At 30.6% G+C, this 19,294-nt stretch overlaps 1 protein-coding gene across 3 annotated transcripts; it reads left to right on the forward strand.

The window, feature by feature from the left end:
• Positions 1 to 1,070: 1,070 nt before the first annotated feature.
• Positions 1,071 to 18,872, forward strand: LOC111711587 (putative sodium-dependent multivitamin transporter). 3 transcript variants are annotated; one of them, XM_023485974.1, is made up of 17 exons: positions 1,071 to 1,232; positions 5,555 to 5,924; positions 6,553 to 6,695; positions 7,632 to 7,753; positions 7,820 to 7,951; positions 9,172 to 9,265; positions 10,494 to 10,562; positions 12,582 to 12,668; positions 13,964 to 14,011; positions 14,079 to 14,144; positions 14,432 to 14,522; positions 14,750 to 14,808; positions 16,294 to 16,431; positions 16,923 to 17,018; positions 17,201 to 17,258; positions 18,178 to 18,255; positions 18,361 to 18,872. In XM_023485974.1, the coding sequence occupies exons 2-17, from the start codon at positions 5,852 to 5,854 to the stop codon at positions 18,771 to 18,773; spliced, it is 1,767 nt and encodes a 588-aa protein (XP_023341742.1). In that variant the 5' UTR covers positions 1,071 to 1,232; positions 5,555 to 5,851; the 3' UTR covers positions 18,774 to 18,872. The 3 variants fall into 3 exon arrangements, with proteins under 3 accessions (XP_023341742.1, XP_023341743.1, XP_023341741.1); XM_023485973.1 differs by lacking the exon at positions 1,071 to 1,232 and having other exon boundaries at positions 5,347 to 5,924; XM_023485975.1 differs by lacking the exons at positions 1,071 to 1,232; positions 12,582 to 12,668 and having other exon boundaries at positions 5,345 to 5,924.
• Positions 18,873 to 19,294: the final 422 nt, after the last annotated feature.

The raw sequence follows: 19,294 nt of genomic DNA on the forward strand, positions 1-19,294 counted from the left end.
GTAGACAGGAATGAACAGTAAAAAAATCTGCCTCTATTTCTATTACATGTACAAAGGCAAATATGTAATCAGTGTCCAATATACAAATAAATATATGGAGAATAATCTAATATTTACAATCTGTGAAATCTGTGTCTGATATATAAATAAATGAACAATAATCTAATATTTATAATCTATGTACTCTGCGTCTTATATACAAATATAATAAAGAATAATTTAATATTGACTATCTGTATAATCTGTGTCTAAGATAAGTAGGAAAATATAAAGAATAGTTTAGACTCTTAAATATTTGTATAATCTGTGTCTAAGATTTGAAAATATGAAGAATAATCTTATATTTATTATCTATGTAGGGGTAATCTATGCATTCAATACCGAGACGACTGTACGGAATTGTGACTGTCTAATTCTTTAAATTCATGATTCCCTGCAACTGTAAACTTGTTTCGTTCTTTGTAATTCATTAAATAAGCCATTGAAATACATATTTAAGACGGAAGAATTAATTCAACCTTTAAATCGTCATATTCTAAGGGTTTCTGGTCGTCTTTACAGTCTTAACATTTTTGGGTATATGCAAATATGTTAAGAATAATCTAATATTAATACTAATATATCTGTGTAATCTATATGTCTAATATATGAATATATACAATAATCTAATATTTACTATCTGTGTTTAATCTATATGTTTGATATATGAATATATACAATAATCTAATATTTACTATCTGTGTTTAATCTATATGTCTGATATATGAATATATACAATAATCTAATATTTACTATCTGTGTAATCTATATGTCTAATATATGAATATATACAATAATCTAATATTTACTATCTGTGTAATCTATATGTCTAATAAATGAATATATACAATAATCTAATATTTACTATCTGTGTAATCTATATGTCTAATATATGAGTATATACAATAATCTAATATATCCCGGGGAAAGTAAAAGAAAGCAATCACGCAGTCTGGTTGAGAGTAGAGGAGTCAGCTGAGAGAGTTTTTATTCAAAACTCCACAGTCAGGTATATTACTCCGGGAGGAACGGAGTACATAAGACAAAAATTAGTTCTATTGGAGTACTTGGGAAAAATGGATTACTTTTTGAGAGGTTCAGAACTATTAAAAAGTATTGCAGAACTTTAAATTACTTTTGGAGAGATGGACCACATTCCAGTCTCTACATAGGGACGCTGTTCATTTCATACGGTATTATCAGTGCAACTTTGCGACCTCGTGACTTCTATAGATTTTGTTTTGCACCCAACAGTCAGTGCTTTTGAGGGGGAGGGGGGGGGGGGGATAGAATTCCTCTGGGGTACTTTAAGGGGAAAGGCTTACTTTAAATGTACTTTTTAAGCTCAGCATTTTTGGAACAACTTAGAGAGCATATTTGTAGAGGTGTGTTGTACTTCATGAGTATATTCTTCTTAAGGATAGTTTGCAATTTCGAGGTAGCTTTGTACTTTGGGAGTACTCAAACAGTGGTGTTGTGCTTTGGGAGTACTATTTGGGTAACTTCGTACTTTAGGAGTACTAAAAGGGTAGCAACTATATACTTCTTAAGGATAGTTTTCACTTTAAGGGTATCTTTGTACTTTGGGAGTACTTAAAGAGTGGTGTTGTGCTTTGGGAGTACTATTTGGGTAACGTCGTTTTTTAGAAGTACTAAAAGGGTAGCAACTATATACTTATTAAGGATAGTTTTCACTTTAAGGGTATCTTTGTACTTTGGGAGTACTTAAAGAGTGGTGTTGTGCTTTGTGAGTACTATTTGGGTAACGTCGTTCTTTAGGAGTACTAAAAGGGTAGCAACTATATACTTCTTAAGGATAGTTTTCACTTTAAGGGTATCTTTGTACTTTGGGAGTACTTAAAGGTTAGTGTTTTCCTTTGGGATTACTTCTAGAGAAGTTTTTAAATTTGGGATTAGTACAAGATTAGTGTTTTACTTTGGGAGTATTCAAAGAGTATTTTTGTACTTTGGTTAGTTCCACCTTGATACTGTTATAATTTTTGAGCATACACTGAATTTTAATTTTTATGTTATAAAAGATTAAGTAAACATGTCATATGTAATTTTTGTTTATTTGAAGAAACAAGGTGATTGAAATGCGTCTAGTGTTACGAAAATTAAGCATAATTTTAAATCAACAAGATGGTCAAGTTCAGAAATTAACTTTTTTATAGAAACATCGAAATTCAGTTAAATTTAACTATTTATAACACTATTATTTTGGTTCGCAGTGTTATAAAGTTTTTGGACAGAAATTTTCTCTTTATCGAGAAGGTTCAAGCCTTTTTAGATTTAATTTTGTCCCAAGCTTTAGCGAGAGACAAAATATAATCTAAAAAGGCGAGAAAATATAGAGAAAATTTAAGTCCAAAAACTTTATAGCACGTCGTGCCAGACTTAGAGTGTTATAGGTAATTTTATGAAACGTTTGTGTACTTGTGTACTTTCAATAGCTATTTCTAGATTTAAAAAGCTTTGAAACAAAGCATAAGTCAAAATATAAAGTTATTTTCAATTTTATTTCATTTCAATTGAAAAAATGTTTTGAAGTATTCCAATTTTTTTGGAGAAAATCCGGGAACCAAATAAAACTTAATAGTACACGTGCTTGCCTATAATGTACAGCTAACTTAACTATATAACACGATGATTACTTTATAGCACGTTCATTATGAAATTTACGATGAGTGAGTAAGAATGATGAAGGACATAATAGTTTAATAAAATATTTTTTTTGTTAGTTTACACTGTTTAAATTTGAAAACCAAACTACTTATTTCCTATTGGGTAGAAGCTGTGTCTGGTTATTTGGCAGATGAGGGTTTTCTGAAAATGTAAGTAAAAAAATCAATATCGGTTATCGAAGTATAAATAAAAGGTTAAACAAAGATCATACAAACAAGGTTAAAAAAGAGAATACGCAATTAACAGTAACTATATCTATCACAAAATGTAAGGCCATATATAATTCTTGATTTAGTAAGTTCACTTTGGGTTTGAAATGTATGGAGTCCCTAAAACTCTGATTTGATTTGGTTTGGACTAACTTTTCACAATTTGAGCACCATGCATGAAAGCCTTAGCATTGAAAGGGTTTCTTTTTATTGAAATACTAGCTTGGGAACCCAGTTTTACCTGGAAACTAAACTTTTGCTATAACTCAACTTTAGTTATTAAAACCAAGCTCAGAACTCATGGTTCTACTGAGTTCCTCAAACAAAATTTGAGGCAAATCGGTCGAGGGGTTAATTAGTTATGATCGGACATACAAACAAACAGAGATTACTATTTTTTATATATACTAAATACTAAATTTTCGCTATTAAAGTCGACCCACTCAACTTTGAATCTCAAAACCAAGCTAAGAGCATTTCCATGGCTCTCCCGAATTCCTTCTTCTAAATTTGAGGCGATTTTTCAAATGTATTGATAACAGGATTTTAACTGGAGTGCGTTCATTAAAGTCATTAAAGTCATGAGCTGTAAATCTTACATCAACAAACCAATATTTATATTTATATTTCTTACTTGTTTATTTGTCGGCGGGAGAGGGCCCAGTAAACATCAAAACGGCTAAAACGATCGTCCAAAATTTTGTCTATGATCTTTCACAATTTTATAGGTCACTCAGGATTCAAAAATGTTTAAAATATTTTAGGTTTTTAAAAAAGGAACTAAAATGACAATAAAAGTTGAAATAAAGTTTATCTTAATATATGTTTGTCTTAAATGTTGGTTTTTCTGTCTGTTTCAGTGTTTGTATACAATAAACATGAAAACAGCTAACAATTCGGCCCAAACTATTTGATAATTCACATGACTCCAGGGAAGGTTTATGACCGGCCAGAATAAAATAATTTTGATTAATAATTTTTTAAAAATCTAAAATTAAAACAGATAAATCTTTAGATGTTTTAATAAAATGGAAAAAATAGTTGCTGTTAAAATATAGTTAAAAAGCGAACATCATCACTAGAAAAAGGAATATTATGTTATAAAGGTTTATTCACACACAAAGATATAAATACATATATAAATGGTGTAGTTTAAATTTGTTTGATGGAGTGCATTGTAAGCTCAGTATAGAAAATAAGCGAAATAATCATGCAGAAACATTTTTCAGAGAGTCTACACTTTAAACCAGATAGCAGGAGAAGGTAAAATGTATGCGACAGTAGTGTGACGATTTTGTGGCCTCCTAGCTCCTCTAGTTCTGATTTTTACAAGTATCAGAAATTCAAAACATTTTTGTTCTTCTCAATAGTTTTTTAATCAGAGAAGCTATCATTGGAAACTATAGATTTTAATCTTCCGTGGAATTTGTTTTAGTTTAGCGTGTCTTTCTTGTAAAGTCAGGCAGCGTGCTTTGCATTAATTTTGCATAATTTATAAACTTTAAAATTACACAATGCAGAGTATATAATATAGAGGAAGACATGCTTGATTAGCATATAAATTTATAGGTTAGGATAGGTTGCAAAGGGGAGGAATGGGGAGGGGGGGGGGGGGTGAATATTAATCAGAAAGGGTTAAAAAGGGCCAGGAGAGCCATTAAAGTATGAATGCAATTTATCTTTTATAATAAAAGAAAAAAGTAATAACTTTAAGGCAAAAAATATTTTTTCGTGATAAAAAATTATTTGAAATTTACTTAAACTTGTAAAGTTCCTGTATACATAATCGAAAAATAATGAGAATGATAACAATGCACTTATCTTGTCTGTGATTTATTATCACCTTGTTTAATTTGTTTTATTATGTATCAGTTAGTGTAAAGCAAGTAAAGTACAATAACAAAGACACTGAAAATCTTATATATATATATATAAATACATCATACAGTGTGTGAACAATACCACTTTAGAATCAAAGTGAGAACACGTGCAATGATCTAAAGGTAGCAAGCAAAAAATCAAAAAAAATTGCTATGGCAATACAATTACAAACAATTGCATTAGAGTTCTGAAATGTATAATGTATTATAATGTATTATACCCCCTAATATACCTATTGCACTAGTAAAAGCGAGTTAGGGGGGTGGGGTTAAATTAAAGGCCGAGGCTTTACGACACTTTAAAGATTAAAGATTTTTTTGTAAATGCTTTTACTTCTTATTGAATACCTTCTTCCAAAAAATACATTTTTTGACTCAAATTTATTCAAAGATTTATAAAAGTAATAACTAAAACAAATGAGGGTTTAAATGTATTTATTTTTGTGCTATTTATGCTTTCAATGAGTTCGATATTAATATTACGAACAAAATGTTAAACTTTAAAAACCACAGCAAAAACAGAGCTAAAAACTTGAAAGTCATCAAATTAGCAAATAAAACCTTATAAATATGCATCAACATTTTTAACATATTTAATCTTAACTTTTTTGACCCTCATTCGCAGGCTTAATAAAATTACAAAGGTTTACTTTCTGTGAAGCTTATTTGTCTTGAATGCTTGATCTCGATATCCATTTGAGAATAAATGCTTGATCTCGCAATAAAAGTTATATCTTGCAGGGGATGACCACGGCGCGGAATATCGAAGAGAATTAAATTATCTCGCAAAATTCACAAAAGTTCTTGTGGTTGCACTTTTTTAAACAAACAACAAATATAAAATCTGCATAAAGTTACGTTCTGTTAAGATGTTACTTTATTTCAGACATCCTGATGTTAAAATAAATTGCTCATAAATGCAAACCAAACAAACTATCCTGCCGATAGAATGAATTTATGATAAAACTGAGCAGTACGTTGCAGTGAACACTGTACTCTATAATCAACCAATAGAGAAACAGCTGATTTAAAAACAAGATGGCAGATCCTCAATTCGGCGTGGCGGATTATATTGTCCTCGCGGCAATTATGATAGTCTCCTCTCTAATAGGTAAGGACAATCTGAAAGAACAAAAATACTTCAAAACTTTCTGAGTAGTAAACGAAAATTGCAAATAGGGTTTCCAGCGAAAAAGGGAAATCGTTTTCGCAAAAACTTCTCTAAAAAACAAATGCGATATTTCGCGAAATAAAAAAACACAAAAATTTTGAGAAAAAAATGAGAAATTTTGCGAATTACGAAAGAAAATGTTCGTATTTTTTCGCGAAAGTTTTTGTTTGGTGGAAACTGTAATTGTTGTAAGCCTGAAGTTGTTAGTTTAAAACGTTGAGATGTTGATAAACAAAATTAGTTAGGTTTTTAGTTCAATATATTGCATCTTTTAATGTTACAATTTTTCATTTGACTGTGGTATTAAATTGGATCATTTTCTCTAGGACTGATGAGGATATGAAAATATATCGAAACTTTTTTTAAAATCTAAGTTTTTTTTTCGAGAGTGAAACTTGCCAATAAAGATTAATTAAAGTTATGTTAGCATCATCATCCCTGAATATTAAATGGTTCAAATGGAATGAATAATTTCTAAAATAAATCTTATATCCGATTTAATTTTGGCTTTAGGGGGTAAAATTTAGTTAAAAACAAAAAGAAAAAAAGAAAAGAAAAAATATTTCAGGATTATTTTACCGATTTACTGGAGGTCAACAGAAGACTAGTTCTGAGTATTTATTGGCTGACGGGAATATGTCAGTTCTACCTGTTGCATTCTCACTCATGGCAAGCTTTATGTCAGCTATTACACTGCTAGGGGTTACTCAGGTAGAAATTTAGAACTTCACCGAAACACTACAAAATGTGCAACCATCACTTTTTGACGATCTGGCGTGAAATTAAATTATAAAAATTTTTTCACCGCAATTTCTCCATGATTTAAATGTTTTATCTCCCCAAATCCCCAAAATAGCTATTTCACAAAATTTATATCTTAACTGCAGATTTTGTAGTCAACAAAGTGCAGCAAAACAACATAAAATTTTGAGTTAAAATTTGTTGTACTAGTTTCACTTTAGCAAGATGTTTTTTTAATCTAAATATTTATATCTCCGAGTCTAATAAATATTTACAGTTTTTTTTAACATACTATTATAAGATTATAACATTTTTAAATAAATTACATTTAAGATTGTACTAACATAGTTAAAACAAACTTTGTATTTACGGATTAAGTTTTTTAGTTTTTTTGACATTAAATTACTATTTCTGTGTTTCAGACTAATTAAATAAATAGATACACAGTGACATTAACATGTTTGTTGACGTAGAAAGGCGTTTACATATCTCATATTTAAATCCGGTATTTTTTATAAATGGTAATTTTTTCAGATTTTAACAATTTCTATTTCTGAAAGTCAGGTGTTAAACAATATCAAATTGAGTTACATTTTATTATAGTTTAAATTTTTAACGAAATCATCTTATTATATTTTAGGTTCTGATGTAAAAAGAAATCAATAGATCGGAAGTTTTATCGATTGGTTTTAGAATCAAAATAAGTTAGCAAGATAAATACTCTAAACACAAAGAAACTGAGTTTTTGCCGCAAACTATGGCTTTCTAATAACTATATCTATCTGCATCCCGATGGTGTATACTGTTAAAACTCTGTTAGGTCAATTAAAATAAGTCTGATTTATCACATGTTTTCACCGTCAATTCCTTTACAATTCAGCTGACTTTTAAATGTACTTAATTTAGGAGAACTACAGTTATGGAACCCAGTTTGTGTGTATTAATCTGGCTTATGTACTCAGTACACCTGTAGCAGCGTACATTTTTCTACCTGTATTTTATAACCTCAAATCCCCCAGTGTATACAAGTAAGTAAATATTGTTAAAGGGACTGGACACTCAAAAAGAAAAATTCATTATTTAGTAATTTTTAGATACCTAGAAGATAGATTTGGAAAAATTGCTCGGATAACGGCGTCTCTTGCCTTCTCTGTACAAATGTTCTTGTACATGGGAATTGTACTGTACGCACCTTCACTAGCCCTCTCTGCTGTTACTGGGCTTAGGTAAATCTTAATTGACCAAAGGTTGGAACTTTTGTTTGAATATCGTTAATCTTGAAGGCTTGAGCTCAATATCCAATTTGGACACTTTTAAATTTAAAGATTTAAAGATGCTTGATCTATATCAATTAAAGTTATACCTGCAGAATATGACCACCACAGAATATCAAAGCGGAGCTAATTCATCCGTAATTCTACATAGTAAATGTAGTGATAACCAGAAAATTCTGAAATAGGAAGACGACTTTTAGACTCTAAATATGACATTTAATAGTTCGATCAGCATGGGACAAGGCAATTGTACAATGTAAACAGACCCATTTCACTTAATTAGTAAATTAGTAAAACTATTTGCTTTGTAACAACAACAAATACTACAAAGTCGCCTTCCTATTTCAGAGTTTTCTGGTTATTATGGTAGGATGGAGATCAATTTTTAATCCCGTGGTTCACAACACATAAGTTCTGAATTCAAATCTCAAGATTAAATAGATTAAAATTCAATAAAGTCCAAATCAAAAAAGTGTTTTGAAAAAATCCTTGTTTTTAGCTTTAAATGAGTCATGAGAAACAGAACTTATTAAACTATGCATGGCTTTAGTTATTTTGAACGATGTAAATTCATGAATTTTCGTCAAAAATTATTTTTCGCTGATTTATGCAATATGCATTCAAGTAAATATCTGTAAAAATGCATAAAGAAATAGATTTTATTTTGGATCATAATTAGAAAATGTTAAAATATTTCTTGATTTTAAAATAAAAATTCTAAGAATTAGGTACTGCAAACATATGTTTTTACGGAAACAAAATCATAAATTTTTATCAACAGTTTTATATACCGTTACATGCAGTACTAAAACTCTCAATGAAAAAACTTATAAATAAATGCATAGCACTTCATTTTACACAATCTATATTCTCAACCTATTTAAGATAAAATGCCAAGGAACATATGAGTTTAACGTATAAATTGCTGTCCTGTATATTTCAGGGCAACCTTGAAATAAAAAAAAACGTAATTTCTAAGGAATTATATATATATATAGTATCATAAAAAGATTTTTTTAAAAAGAGGGAGCAGTGATCTCCTCTTTGACTTTTATCTTCCCAAAACTTTTGTCGAAATCTATGCAATTCCCTTTCCATCATAATCCTTTTATTTAAGATGAGGTTTAAAAAGTAAAAAATTATAATTCCGCCGGATCAATTTTTTGTTATAGTTTTGAAGGGTCTGTGATTGGAGTCGGGTTGGTTTGTACTTTCTACTCTACTGTTGGAGGGATGAAAGCTGTACTAATGACAGATCTTTTCCAGGTTCTTTTTTACAAATTAAAATAATATTTAAAGAAACAAAAGAAAATTGCACGTAAGATTGAAATCTTATATGTTTTCAATCATAACTCATCTTATTGAAGAGCTACTGATTATTGAGAAGGACAAAATGTTTTGTTTTTTTCTAATATGTAAACAAATAAATTTGCATCTCTTTTATTTGTGCATTAAATTTAAACTAGAGAAGCTACAAGGTCACAAAGCCGTAGCAATAATTTCGCATAATTTTTATGATTTCCTTCTGATTACTCCACAGTACTCTAGACCTAATTTCAAGTCATATATACAGTGGTATGTGGAATTCTGTTAATGGCCGTCTGTGTAGCAAACATCCACAAATCACCCATTATAATGAAATTTTAATGAAACCGTTGTATATTGAGCATAACATTTTTTTCAAATTTAGGGTCACTTAAAAGAAGGAAAAATAACATTACAAAATATAACATTATTTGTAAGTTTTTTCTTATAAAAGAGACGGGAAAAAAATATTGACATTGTTTTTAATTGTATAAAAATAGGCTTTAAGGGCGCTTCGCGCCCATCTTCTATTTCAACTTTTAATTGTAGCTTTATCTTTGAGCATCTTCTCTTTGTACAGTATAAAACAAAAACAAAAAAGTTAACTGATTTCATAAAAAAAAAATTTTCGCGCATTTTCAAAATTTTACAAAAATAAAAAATTGTTAAATACAAACTTTTAAAATTTTGATCATTCATAAACCTTCCCTGGGGTCACGTGAGGTCCCACACAAAATTTCGGCCCGATCGGTTCAGCCGTTTTGACGTTTATTGGATGCAAACATACAGACATGACAAGCTAAATTTATATATACTAGCCTTAGAGGGCGCTTCGCGCCCATCTTCTAAATTAATTGTGAACATGTTCTCTTTGTGTACATCGTAAAACAAAACAAAAATAATTCGCGGATTTTCACAAAAAATTTCGTGGAATGTTCTAGTTCCTCTAGAAGAAGATTTTCTTAAAAATTGTTCTTTGGAGATATATCTGATAAATCAATTTGGAGATATTTCTGATAAGTCAAATCATTATTCTAAAAATTTAAAATTCACTTTTTTTACGTGAAATTATAACGAAATTCAATGTCCTTTTCAGGGGACCTGTTTTTTCCGCGTCAATATGTTATGAAATTATAATAATAATTTCATAATAAAGAAAACCAATACATTTTAATTTAAATGTTTTTAGTCCTTACTGATGTTCTCAGCTGTGCTAACGGTCATTTTCTCAACCTGTCTTAAACATTCTGTATTAGAGGTACATATAGATTACTAATATTTACCAGAAGCCAAGGAGTATGAAATAGAACAACTGACGCGGCCCGCCCTACCATATGATTATTATTCATTTGAACCATATTTTTTTGCTCATTTTAATTTGCTAATTTTAACTATTAGCTCAATTGAACTATTTTTGCCTCATTTTAATTTTTTTTTGCCTCATTTAAATTATTTTTTTGCTCATTTGAACTATAATTGGGATCGTCCTAGTATACGATTTTTGGACCCACCCCCCTTCCTCTCAATTTTGTACATTTTTAGCTCAATTGAACTATTTTTGCCTCATTTTAACTTTTTTTTTGGCTTATTTAAACAATTATTTTGCTCATTTTGTATTATTTTTTGCTCATTTGAACTATGTTTTTGCTAATTTATGAACTATTTTTTGCTCCTTTGAACTTATATATTTTGCTCATTACCCGACTAGACCAGATAGCGTAGATTTTACGCAGACCCCGTCGAATGCGTTGATTTCGACGCTACAAAATTTTAAAAAGGAATTTTTTTAAAATATGTTGAAACCCGATATCAGACCCCTCCATTTTCCCCCCATATTCTTCACCCCCCTTCCCTTTTTGGCCCAGAGACGATTCTCTTTTATACAGGGCGTCCCAATAAACATGGAAATTTAGCGACGATTTCGAGATCGTCTTTTTAAATGGTTTTGATTTAGTATAGTGAAACCTGCTAAGAAAGCTGTAATCCGTAAGATTTTTATCTGGTTTAAAACTTTTTTATATTTTGATTGCATACGGTTTTACGCAATAAAAGAATAAATTCTTTTATTAAAACAAAGGAAACTGGTCTTCACTGTACATCTTGCAAAGACATTACTAGCTATCAAAATTGCGTAAGCAGCGTAAATGCATATAATTTTGGCTCCAATGCCGCAATTACAGCGCAAATTTGCGTAACTCTAGATTTTAGATTAGTGTAAATATCTAATTTTTAAAAGAAAATATTTTATAACTCAGGTCTAAGTAAAAATATCATGATTTTGTGGAGATATGGATTTTTTTCAGGCGTACAAATTGCGTAAAAATGCGCTCAATTTGCGTAATCGCCTAAAACTCTAAATCTAAATTATTTGTGAAATATCTAAAATGTCAGAAAAGACATTATTGCATTATCCAAAAAAATTTAAAACATCGGTTTAAAAAAAATAATATAGTTTTCTTTATTAACATTAAAATTGCGTAAAAATTGCGCTCTTTTTACGAGTATGTTTTGAGTGTTTTAAAAATTTAAGAATTGAGTGTCTGTAAAGGTGTGTGTGCAGCCATATTGTATATGTAATATGTAGCATAGGAAGCCGGGAGTTCTGTAGGATTGGGGGGGGAAGGGGGTGTGGTTTGAAAGAGACTGAAGCCACACAGTACCAAGTTCAGTTTTTCACCGCTAGGCGTACCTCTTAATATTCACTGTAAACTTTAAAATTTTTGTTTACTAAAAGTTTACAATTTGGAAATCAAGATTTGGGTTTAAATCTTAATTTTACTTTTTTAAAATAAATAATTTTACTAAGAAAATGCGCTGAATTTTCTATCGGAAAGTTTTAAATATCTTTTGTAACCTTAATTTACTCTAAACTCAATCTCTTTTCTTCTGTAAGAAACCGCATTACTTAAAGAATGGAAACAGTTTAATAATTGCGCAATTGGCCTAACGACTATGCAAACTAGACGTAGTTAAAGCTGCCTATGATTAAAGGACAGTATGCAAATTTATGTCTCTGATGATGCAAAAAGTCTAAAAGAGTTAAAATCTAGACGCAATATTTACATTAAATTGACAAAAATGACGCTTAAATGGCTCTCTTTTGCACCATTTTGCCAGCTGGGTACATTAACAACATTACAGCCTTTTACCGTTTTCCTAAAATAAATTCTAGCATACATAATCACATTATGACATTTGACATCTGCAACTTCTTAACAAAGACGATTTGCTATTCTTCACTCGATTCCCATGTTTATTGGGGCACTCTGTATTCAAGGTTTGGGAGACAGCAGTGGATAGAGACAGGATTCAGTTTCTAGAGATATCCCCAGATCCTACAGTTAGACATACAGTCTGGACACAGGTACAGGGTGTCCTAAATATACCGACATACGGTCTGGACACATGTACAGGGTGTCCTAAATAAACAGACATACAGTCTTGGACACAGGTACAGGATGTCCTAAATATACCGACATACGGTATGGACACAGGTACAGGGTGTCAAATATACAGACATAATGCAATTCTGTCAATGTTTCTGTATGCATGAATCCTGCTGTGATGTTTCAGAACAGATGTCTAAATTAGTTCCTAGACAGAAATGCTACATTAAATCAAAAGAGGCCTGTCATCAGGTTCCAAATGAGGTCTATAACAGTGTATACCCAGGAAGTAATGTACTCAAGTTACAAAAGAAACCAAGAATGAACTATATGAAGATGCGGAGTTGCTAAGAATGTAGAAAATTAGGGAAAGATAACCCTATTTTTCAACCGTAATAAATACCGTAGCAAAGCCTAGAGTTACACCCAGATAAATCACTCAATAAATTGTCTGTAAAAATCTAAATGCACTTGTAAATAATTACATAAAACTTATATTGCAATTAATCTAACCTAGCTACGTCTGAAAATAGCTACATCATTCTGTATTGTAATTAGCCTAACTACGCTATTGTATATAATGACGCAAATTGTAATTACGTTTATTAACTTAACCTGTAACATAGATATCAAAGTAAACTTCAGTTGCAATAATACTATGCTTTAATTGCAGTGTAAGAGTAATTGTTTCTTGGTTAGTGAACGAGAAGCATCCTGAATCACTTTTTTGACAGATAAATATAGATTGGAATTTAAATTGATGGTATCTGTAAGGACAGATACCTGAGAATACAGCCAGATCCGTATCCGGATTGATCTTGACTATGGTATTTGTGTGAACCTTGAGTTCCTGATTAAGTTTTATCTGTGGGACAGATACCTGAGAATACAGACTGAGACGTATTAAGATTGATATTGATTATGGTATTCATGTGAACTTTGAGCTTCTGATTGAGTTGTACCTGGATTGATACAAATCCGAGAGCCGTTTTAGGAGTAGCACACTTAATACAGGTCTAGACATACTGTTTTGACTGCACAGACGATCACAATGTCCTAATATACATTAGTTGCTCATGCTTTTTATGAATGGACAGTTGACACAGTTACAAGATGTCCAAAAAACAAGATAGAAATGAAATACAGCCTTTTCCAGATAACTACAGTTTGACATAAACTGTCTAGTTACACTGTGCAAAGCATGATAAACATGTTATTAATTACACAAATTACATAGTTTCATGTTTATTTACTCTTTATTCTTTTTTTTTAGGTCTTTGGAGGCTGCTTTGTATATTGCTCATTGTACGCTGTCAATCAGGTATTTTTTATTTACAGAAAAAAATTTTTTTTTTAAATAATCTAATTTTTTAACATCAATTTTACAGGCTCAGGTTCAACGTTTGATGACCCTTCCGACCCTAGCTCAAGCTCAAGCAGCTCTTTGGATCCAGGTTAGAGATAAGATGGCTCCAAAAGATAGAGATTGTTAATCCAATAAAAAATATACATATTACCATCATTATTTTTATTTAGAAGCACAACTAATATGCTCAAAGTCGTTTTATTAGGACCAGAATGTTAAATTCTTTTTGTTAAATAATCAGTCAAAAAAGCGGTTTACAGTAAATTTTGTGTATTTGACATTTGTCGTTTATTAGACCTTTATGGGGATTCCTAAGGTATTTCAACTGATTCTTTTACTCGCATCAGAGTACCCTTTATTGATATATTTTTTAAGGTGCCTATATTGATGTGTCTGTCTCTTCTCACAAGTTTTGCAGGCCTCTGTATTTTCTTTACGTACAAAGACTGTGATCCTTTTCTAGAAGGAAAGCTAATCAATATAGAATATTATGAATATTTAGAATCCAATCAATTAAATCTTTAGTAAAATAAATTATAAATCATAAAGACTCCCGAACATTATTAAAAAATTAACTTTTCATGAAGATTTTTCATTTTAATTTGAAAATCCAAAAATTATCTTTACCTTACGTAGACCGGAACTATGTTTTTGTTGCCACGTTGACCGAAAACTAAAATTAGCTGGGCGCAGGTAGAATACAAAAATCTGATCAGCTGTTTCCAATATTTATTCTCGACCAACTAGCCCAGGTAAAATTCAATTAAAATTCTTAACAACACTAATAACTTTGGAATATTTAAAAGAATTGATTTTTTTAAATTAAAATTTTATAATAAAGATATATTTATTTTCGGTACTTCGGTGTACTTTCTTCAAAACCAGTATAAAGCAAAATGAAAAAAGTTTTTGTTTTAATCTTTTATTTATATACAAATATGACTTATATATCTCTGAAAATGATTAAGATTAAGATTAAAGTTTAGATTTATTCAAATAGTGTTGTTGACGGAAAACAGCAACACGCTAGACAAATCAGGATAATAGGCCAGTTAGGATTCTGGTGGGGGATGTTTATTTTCCCCGGACAATTCTTTCCCGATAGGCCGCACAAATACACACAACAGAGTAACCCCGTCTCAGAAATTCGATAACAAAATCTTTATTTCCTAAAAAATAACATAAATTATAGGTCATGGTTACTTGTACAATGTTATAATGAATGTTAATAGTAGAAAAAATCTTACGAATTATTTAGGGATGGTCGGGGGTGGCTTATTGTTGATCAGTATTGAAATACGTTTTTTTAACTTCTGAAAAATTACAGTTAAATATTTAACGAAATTCACTAATGCTTCTTATGAAAATATTCTTGCTTAACTTTAATGATTTCACAATAACGAAAATGGTTGAAGTTCTGTGGGACAAAGAACAAAGAATATGCGGGCTGAAATAATTTGGTTTGGCCTGTCTCCGAGAGGAAATTTTACGTTGAAGACGACATTATCCGGAGTCTTAAAGTTAATGGTTAACAAGTGTATTTTAGCCATCATATTTTTCATGTTTAAATCCAACAGATTTTCAATAAAGTTGTTTATTAATCAGTAAATAAATGTTCACAAAAGGTCTTAATTTTGGGTTGTTTGAATCTTAAATACTGTCGTGAAGAAAATTTTGATCATAACATCAAATGCATATGGAACAATATTTGAGCCTTGGATTTTCTTAAAAATCTATTTTAGTGTTTCTAAAATGCAAAATGTACTATAAAAAGTAAACCGCACCAATTTTAATCATAAATTGTCTATTGTAGATCCCTGGACTAGCAGGGTTAGCTGTAGGAGGAATATTCACTGGATCTTTATCAACTACAGTGAAACCCTTAATAACGAATACATCGAAAGAATTCATCAAATGTCGTATTCTTCACTTTCTGAAAATGGAATGTTGCAGATCTTTAGTTTTTTAATTAAATGAAACTCTTTAAAACTGTTCCCGCATATTCATGACTATTTATTTATTTTCGCAAATACTGAAATTTACGTAATATAGTATAAAACTCATTGAAAAATTGTCAAGCCGACATTTGATAAATTCATCCGATATATTCGTTTCACTGTATATCATCAGCAATAAACTCTCTATTATAGATTCCTGAACTAGCAGGGTTGGCTGTAGGAGGTATATTCTCTGGATCTTTATCAACTGTATCATCAGCAATAAACTCTCTATTATAGATTCCTGGACTAGCAGGATTGGCTGTAGGAGGTATATTCTCTGGATCATTATCAACTGTATCATCAGCAATAAACTCTCTAGCAGCTGTTACTCTAGAGGACTATATTAAACCCTGTTGTACTGTACCTGAGAACAGAGTGAGTATGTACATTACATGTTTTTACTAAAATGGACTGTTTTTTATACAGGGTGTCTTATTAAACATGAAAGTTGAAAGACGACTGCCAGGTCGTCTTTCATCTTTGAAATAATTTGCGGCATTCATTCTACAGTACATTTTTTATTACTCTCGAAAAAACATTTTTTAAATACCCCTATTCCTGGCATTTCTTGTGCCTTCATAATGAGATGAAGCAAACAAAATCTATCAACTAACTTATCAAAAACCTCTAAATTATCTAAACGTCCAATTTATTTGTTGTGCAACACTCAAGTCATTAGGTAGATATCAAATATCAAAGTAGACAACCTTCAAGTCGTCTCTCGATTATCTTGTTTTTTGGGACACTCTGTAAGTTTTGAAACTCTTTAAATCAATGTTCAATTCAACAATTAGTAATAAAAGCTTCTGGCAATTGCATTCTGTAGCTTTCATTTATACCTTTTTATTAACATCTTCACGGTTTAGTCTACTCTTGTCCTGAAAGGGTTGGCCCTGGGGTATGGTTTGGCCTGTATTGGCCTGGCATTCTTAGCAGATCTGCTTGGAACAGGGGTACTGCAGGTAATCTATAGTTTCATACATTATTCTTCTTATTAAAATAATACATTTTTCAAACGGTAACTAAACTTAAATTGCAAAAACCGAAGAAAAAATTGAAAAATTGTAAATTCATAAATGTTGTTTACATTATTATTGTTTCATTACTGTAGTAAATATTTGAAATATTTAAAAAACTAATTCAGGCCTCACTGACAATATTTGGAGTAGTAGGTGGACCTCTTCTCGGCCTTTTTGCTTTAGGTATTCATTACAGTTACAGTCAGACCCTGAAAACTAGAAAAATCCTTGTTAAGTGAAATAGGTCTGTGTAAACTGCACAATTTTCTTCTTTTTATGTTCATTTTTTTGTCTGTAACTGTACTATTGTGAAAAATCAAATGAAAAAAATTCGGTGTTAACTAAGATCCAAACCTCATAGTTTGAATAAAGTATAGATGTTAGTTCTACTTTTTTAGAAAATATATTTCGGTCTTGCTTGACCCTCTATACCGTTATCATGATATAATAAATAACCATCCAAATTAAAAATAAAAAAGAAAATACGTTTTAAAATCGCAAGATAAAAAAATTTAAAAATTTTAGAAAAAGGCTGTTAGATGAAAAAAAAACGAACCAGAATCATGATTTGTAAAAATGAAAATTGGCAAATACATAATTTTTAAAAAATGTCGAAAGACAATTATTATTCCTAAATATATATTTGTTTCTGCCATAAAGATCATAACAAACTGTTAAATATAAAACTTAATTACAACAAAATCAATACAAGTACGTTTAGTCATGAAAATAGAAAATGAAGACTGCAAGTTTTTCTCGCTAAATTGGGGGAAAATATATATGATATTTAGATTTTGTTGGAAATCTTTTAATTCTATAATCCGGGTGATAATTGAGAGACGACTTTACAGAAATTGTTTTGTAATTATTTAAACATTTCATGTTTCCTTCTGCCTGAAACACTTGCTTTTTTTGTCAAATAATTTATTATAATATCGAAAGACTTATTCAAGATGTAAGATCAAAATCTTCAGTCGCTATGTTTAAGGGGTTTCAAGACGTCATTGAAGTCTCATCATTTGTGGGTAACCCTGTATGTCTTCTTTATATAAAGCTGGATTCCAAAGTTAGCACACCAATAAATCAACACTATATTGTAAAGGAATGCTGACCCGGATATCGGGGCAGGCGGGGGCAGTGACCGGCCTTCTTACAGGGCTTATATTCGTCTCATGGATCGGTAAATATTATTGTTATTATTATTATTATTATATATAAAGATCGTTACTATTATGTTTATTATTATTATCGTTTGTATTAATGTTTTATCCTCTATCCTTCCAAGGGTTTGGTGGACCTAAACCTCCAGTTCCTAAGCTCTCCCTGAGTATCTCCAACTGCAGTAATCCTGATTCTGATTTGATGTGGAACAGTTCTACCTGGAGCTCTACAGCTACTCTCAACCCTACCTGGAGACCAACCAATTCAAACTCAACCGAACTTAACCCTGAAACTGAGTACTTCTACCTGTACCGTATATCCTATGCATGGTACTCAATGATAGGTTTTCTAATCACCGTCGGAGTAGGTTTACTAGTCTCCGTCCTGTATTCAAAGATCTCCGGGTTTGAACCTGAACTGGTAGAGGATAATCTTCTCTCTCATCTAACAAATCGGAGTTCAAATAAGTCCTATAGGGTTCACGAGGCGTTTGGAGATACAGAGAAGCCTGAAAAAATCCAGGAATGCAAATTATAGTGCATTTATATTACAATGTAGATGTACACATGATTAAGTACATAAAGTGAAAAAGTTGTGAATATATACGTATGTACGTAAATATAAGCTTAAATATAAGAACTTCTACATTTTGTGAAACGTTGTTTAAAAAGTATTTGCAAAATCAAACACTTCTCTATACACATACTATAAGATGAGTGTGCAGAGATGAAATGTTAGTAAATAACCAAAATTTTGTTACTATAGATAAAACGCAGAATTTTCCATCATTGCACATGGTATATATTGTTATTTTCTGATAAATGTTTAAATATAAATTATGCATTTAATAGAGATTTAATATTTACTTTTTGGTGCAAAACTTCTATTTTGAATTTCGCAATCACTGTCTCATTATAAACAGTTTTTTTTGCATTCAGAATTTTGATAGATTTGGCAAACAAAATTTATAAACATTGCAAATTGAATATTGAATTTCAAAGGGTCGAATTTGTCAAAACATTTTCAATTCAATTAAAAACTATGTAATAGAAACTTAA

This window comes from Eurytemora carolleeae, unplaced genomic scaffold (assembly GCF_000591075.1).
Source record: "Eurytemora carolleeae unplaced genomic scaffold, Eaff_2.0 scaffold184, whole genome shotgun sequence".
Lineage (NCBI taxonomy): Eukaryota > Metazoa > Arthropoda > Copepoda > Calanoida > Temoridae > Eurytemora > Eurytemora carolleeae.

Excerpts from the sequence above, each read along its gene's own strand:
- LOC111711587 (XM_023485974.1), top strand. The coding sequence starts at position 5,852 with ATGGCAGATCCTCAATTCGGCGTGGCGGATTATATTGTCCTCGCGGCA. Across the intron at positions 6,696-7,631 it reads CACTGCTAGGGGTTACTCAG|GAGAACTACAGTTATGGAAC; the intron begins GTAGAAATTTAG and ends TACTTAATTTAG. Across the intron at positions 7,952-9,171 it reads TCTGCTGTTACTGGGCTTAG|TTTTGAAGGGTCTGTGATTG; the intron begins GTAAATCTTAAT and ends TTTTTGTTATAG.